This window comes from Euprymna scolopes, chromosome 29 (genome assembly GCF_053919585.1).
Source record: "Euprymna scolopes isolate OS-2025 chromosome 29, ASM5391958v1, whole genome shotgun sequence".
Classification (NCBI taxonomy): domain Eukaryota; kingdom Metazoa; phylum Mollusca; class Cephalopoda; order Sepiida; family Sepiolidae; genus Euprymna; species Euprymna scolopes.
This window is the reverse complement of record NC_136510.1, coordinates 38,741,046-38,746,915: the sequence shown is the minus strand read 5'-3', so window position 1 is coordinate 38,746,915 and position 5,870 is coordinate 38,741,046. Positions and strand designations below refer to the sequence as shown.

General features: G+C 31.9%; 1 protein-coding gene across 1 annotated transcript in view; it reads right to left on the bottom strand.

Moving 5' to 3' along the window:
- Positions 1-1,136: 1,136 nt before the first annotated feature.
- The window catches only part of LOC145252602 (F-box/LRR-repeat protein 16-like), a 389,978-nt gene continuing 385,244 nt past the window's right edge, over positions 1,137-5,870 (bottom strand). The window contains exon 3 of the mRNA XM_080112295.1: positions 1,137-3,866. Within this exon, the coding sequence (XP_079968421.1) occupies positions 3,718-3,866 (149 nt within the window). The 3' untranslated portion in view covers positions 1,137-3,717. The remainder of the gene's footprint in view (positions 3,867-5,870) is intronic.

The following is a 5,870-nucleotide window of genomic DNA, read 5'->3' as shown; positions in this document are numbered from 1 at the left end:
CTGGTTTAACCCCACATTAAAAACGACCTTGTGTCACATTTTTGCTTTCGTGGGGAAACAAATAAATACTAATAATCATTATACACTGTGAAATAATTTACTTTATGTATGAAAACCAAAGAGGGGAGATATAACATATGAGAAATATTTGGAATCAAGTCTCCCCTTGCTGTTATTTCAGATCATTTGAAACCATATCAGCAAGTTTTAGTCTCCTCTCCATCAAGGCCAGAGGTTTTGGAGAAATATCAGATATTTTGTAATTTATATGCAAAACTAGGAAAACAAATGACTAGGATAGAAACATTAAGGGCCGCACATTAATGTCACATAGCCCACTACACGTATCAGGTCATTAGATTTTCAACGAGCCTTCATTTGTTAAATTCTGATCAATAGTGGCTGAGATTTCGAACTTATAAAATTGCCAACACGGTCGTCTGTCTATCTATCTATCTATCTATCTATCTACTTATATATATATATATATATATATATATATATATATATATGAGCAAATAGTTAATAAAACATGTTAAAAAACACTTTGAAAAAGAGTTAAAAACATTTTTAATCTGAAAAGAAAACGCTTAATAAGTGGATAGTCCTTAATCCGTGAAGTTTCGAAGAAATACTTTCCTTCTCATCAGAGGGTAGGAATTAGCAAAATTTGAAATCGGATTTTGCATACAAAAGTATTTGATGAAACTGCAAGTAAGTCAAAGATCTTACTTGATAACAAAAAGTAAAGCAGAGGGAGTATGGTGAAGAAAAACGTGATTTCACGTGAATGGATAATCTGGTGAAAGGTAAAGTATACAATGACGGTAAAATCCAAAAATGTAATTCCAAGAAATTAAGGACTACCCACTTATTAAGGACTATCCACTTATTAAGTGTTTCCTTTTCAGATTAAATATGTTTTTAACTTTTTTTGAAAGTGTTTTTAACATGTTTTATTAACTATTTGCTCTTATTATAAGCTCTATCTCCTATTTGGTTTTATCGAGCTTTTACATTTGGTTAAGATTACTTTATAAATATTAATTCTTTAATATTTATAATATACTTTAGTTTTACCATCTTGGATCATTTTGGTAAATTTAATTGTAATTATATATATATATATATATATATATATATATATATATATATATATATATATAAAATTTATTTATACAAACATTAATGGCTACATATGTGCATACATGTTTCTGTAATCACCCGCGTTGGGGGACTACATCTTCAGGCCAAGAATTACCATCGAAAACTGATATTTCAATCAAAAAACATTTTCCTATTTCGTTTGTAAAGTTAGAATGTAACCTGGGTGGGAGTCATAACGCGGTGAGAGGACAAGTGAGGTCTTTGAAGATAATAAACATCTTCTTTTTCATTTCCCTTTCTCTCTATCCATCCCATCTTTTGGTTTTTATGGCATAAGGTACTTGAGAATTTAGTATTTTTGTCTTACAGTCTGTAAATTAAAAACATTTCCTATGGTCACTGAGTACTGACCAGTGTCTTTCAATCAACACCCATCCACACACTTACACGCACACATACACAACACACACACACACACAAACACGCACACACACACGTTAATACAGATATTCACACACACGCACTGAAACTAGGCAATAACTATAACTACGCAAGAATAAAATTAAAATTAAAATAAGGTAAAAAAATAAAAAATAAAAAAAAATAAAAGATAAAAAAATAAAAACAATTATTATATTGAAAGTTTCTATTTGATCCCTAATTCTTGTGCTAATGATGAGACTTGGTGTCTAAATAAATAATTTTTCAAAAAACATTTTATCATTTGCTTTTAACATTATTTATATTTTTACTCCCACCTCCAACATTTTTAATCTACCTAAAAATTGCTGTTGGCAACAATATTTGAAATACATTTTATTTCATCAAATTTATTGGTTTAATATCTTGCCTTTTCAATAAAACTTCATAATTTTCCAAAAACCACAACAAGAAAACATAATTAAATTGAAATTAATTTAATTTTTTTAATTAAAAAAAAACAAGCTTTAAAAAGACATCAAATAATTAAAAAAAAAAACATTTTAATTTTAAAAAGAATTATGAATTTTAATCCTAAATTGTCAGGTTTGTTCCAAAGAGTTATTCATAGATAATAGTTGCAGATAATAACCATAGATAATGAATCTATTCTGTGGGATGGGGGTTGTATTATTAAAATACAGTCGAATGAGAGAGAGGGAGAGACAGAACATTTTACGAGAGAAATTAAAAAAAAATATTGGTAACTTAAAAGTAAGATTTTTTTCTTCTTCAGGAAATGTTCATTTGGGGGGTTGGGGAAGAAAAAAAATGAAGAAAAGACAACGCCATTTTGGAAAAATGACAAAGAGGCTCTCAACCATTTTGGAAGAAGACGATTTGGTAATTGATAAATTCATCAAATCGCTCTGTCTTAAGAAAGATACAAATTGTACAAGAATTTATTATCATAGTAGTAGTAATAGTAGTAATAGTAGTAGTAGTCATGGATTTTGTGATTGTGGGTTGGGAATAGAACGACTTATGGAATCACACAATGCAATAGACTTTTTTTGGTTTTTGAAATTCGATTAATTATTCTTACTTTTTTTTTTTTTTTTAATTTTTTTTTTAGATGCATCACAAGCATCGATAGAAGATGCCCGCCTGTTTGTCCGTTTGACACGCTTGGTTGAAATAGTATTTCCGTCGGTCTGTCACACTTGTTTGAAATAACATTTTCGTTGGTCTGTCATGTTTGTACATATTAGCATTTTTCTTGGTCTGTCAGACTTGTTTGAAATAGCATTTTAGTCAGACTGTTTCACTTGTTCAAATTAGCATTTATGTCTGTCTGTCACTCATTCCGTCTGTCTGTCAAACTTGTTCGAAAAAAGTATTTTCGTTGGTCTATCAAACTTATGTGAAAAAAAATCATTTTCGTCAGTTTGTCACACTTGTATAAAATAGCATTTTCGTCGATCTGTCATAAAGGTTTGAAATAGTATTTTGTCGCTTTGTCACACTTAAGAGTGAAACAGCATTTTTGTCAGTCTGTCATTCTTAATTTCGAAATAGTATTTTCGTTGGTCTGTCAAACTTGTTTGAAAAAGCATTTTTGTTGATTTGTTACGAATTTTTGAAATAACATTTATATTTGTCTGTCACACTGTTTTAAAATAGCATTTTGTTGATCTGTCACACTTGTAGCATTTACGTCGGTCTGTCATACTTGTTTGAAATAGCATTTTCGTCAGTCTGTCACACTTGTTTAAAATATCATTTTCGTCGGTCTGTCACACTTGTTTTAAATACTATTTTCAGATGCATCCGATCATCTCTAATAAGAGTCTCTCTCTCTCTAATTATTCTTTGCTTGGTCCATCATTCTTAAGTTTGAAACAGCGTTTTTATTGCTATTCGCGCAGATAGAATGGTCGCATTCTTAAGAATATTTTATTCAATAATTCAATCCTTTTTTTTTTCTTTTTTCTCTTCATTTTTGTTTCTCTTTTTTCCTCACTGTCTTTAATTTGAATTATTTTGTCAAAAAGTCCTCCATTCAAAATAAAAAAAATGAAAAAAAAGGAAGGAAAACAGAGAGAGAGAGAGAGAGAGAGAGAGAGAGAGAGAGAGAGAGAGAGAGAGAGAGAGAGTAAAAATCCCAGCCTAAATTGAGAAGAGATGTAGTTATTCAAGAACCAAACATCCGGGAATGTTGTCTCGTAGATATTGGCATAAATCCACAGCCGCACTATTACAGTTGGTCAGCTCGAGTTCCTCAAGGTTGCGCAGGTTGACCAGTCCACAAAGGCCATGACTGGTCACTTGGGAGCAGCCTGAGAAAAAAAAAAGACAAGAACAACTTAAAAAAACAAACAAACAATACACACAGAAAATGTAAGCTTTTACTCAATTACGGGGGGGGGGGAGAAAGGGGTTCGCCCAGCCTTGCCTGGTCGTAAGTTATGCTGAAGTATATTTTAATTCATGCAGATTTCGTATTTATTATTACAGAGCCAATTCTCTATTGAATATATATATATATATATATATATATGTTTAGAGGTACAGAATTTATATATAGTTTTAAAAATAATACGCGGAAGTTTCTCGAGAGCTCTTTCGGCTATCATCTCGTCAGGAGAAAATCGATAGCAACCTAAATAATATTGTGTCGAAAAATAAAGAGTTCTAACGGGGAACTTATTAAGTGTGCCAAAAGTACGGGGACACTAAATAAATTTATTTATGTTTAAAAACGATTAAAATATTGGCACAACGAGGGAGAAAAAAGAAAAAAAAAAAAAAAAAAAAAAGCGGGAGAAAAAATTCAAAGTTCCCCAAATAGAAACAATGCGTTTGATGTTTCTTTTTGCCGGCACAAAGAAGGTTGACGCACCGCAATAGAGACGGCCTCCAAAATCTTTAAATGGTTTTTGGAGTCAGCTCTATGTAGCACCTCGAACCAATCTATTTTATATCTATCGGCACAGCACGGGTTGTCAACCAAATGTTGGCCAATAGCAGAATCCAAGGCTGCAGAAGGAGGGAGACCACCAGACCCCATCCTCCCTTGTCTGATCTTCGATGGAACATGCTGGTTTATACGAGTCAAAAGGTGTAAGGATGTTCGCCCAACATAACCAGCATCGCACTGGCATCTAAACTGATATACAATATTACTATTTTGGATGTAAGGCAAACTATCCTTGCGAAAAGACGGAAAAGCAGGTCTCGTAGTATATACCAAACGTAAGGACACAGAATTGAAGCAGTCGTAAATACTTCTTCGAATCTGTTTGGAAATTCTATTACTCCCCTCTCCAATCCGCGGTAATTTCAAATAAACCGGGTATTTCAAGGGTCCAAACTTTTTAGGAGATTTAAAATCCGCAATCTTTTTGAAAATACAGTCATCAATAAGGTCAACAGGATAACCATTATTGATGAATATTTCCCTGATCTTATCGAGTTCAACATCTAATCTGTTAGGTGAACAAATCATGAGGGCTCTATGTACCAAAGTATTAATTAGGCCGACCTTACGTGATTTAGGTACAAAAGACAACCAGTTCACATATAGGCCAGTAAATGTCGGCTTTCTATAGATTGTAGTGAGAAACCCCCTCCCCCCTTGAGCGTTCGACAAGAACATCCAAGAAAGGAAGCGAATTGTCCTTCTCACTTTCCATAGTGAACTTAAGAGCCCCATGTAAAGAATTCAACCTAGTAAAAAATATCGACTCTTCACTTTGCGATGAAAAAATAGCAAAAGTGTCGTCAACATATCTGAAATATGCAGTGGGTTTAGTTGTAGAATTAAACATAACGGATTCATGGTACCCGACAAAAATATCCGCTAAAGTTGGGGCCAACGGACTCCCCATTGAAACCCCGTCAACCTGACAGTACATAATATCACAAAAACTAAATTCCACGGATTTAGTACACATTAAAATGAGTTCAATAAGAATCTCTTTAGAAAACCGTGGAGCAGTCAGGCGACCATCATATAAAGCGTCGGTACATATGTGTATAGTCTCATCCAACGGTATGTTGGTAAAAAGACTAGAGACATCAAATGAGCACATAAAAGATATATATATATATATATATATATATATATATATATATATATATATATATATATATATATATATAAAAGATATATATATATATATATATATAAAAGATATATATATATATATCTTATATACATAAAAGATATATATATCTTATATACATAAAAGATATATATATATATATATATATATCTTATATACATAAAAGATATATATATATATATTTGCAAAAGTGCCCGTCGTTGACTGGGTTCAAAA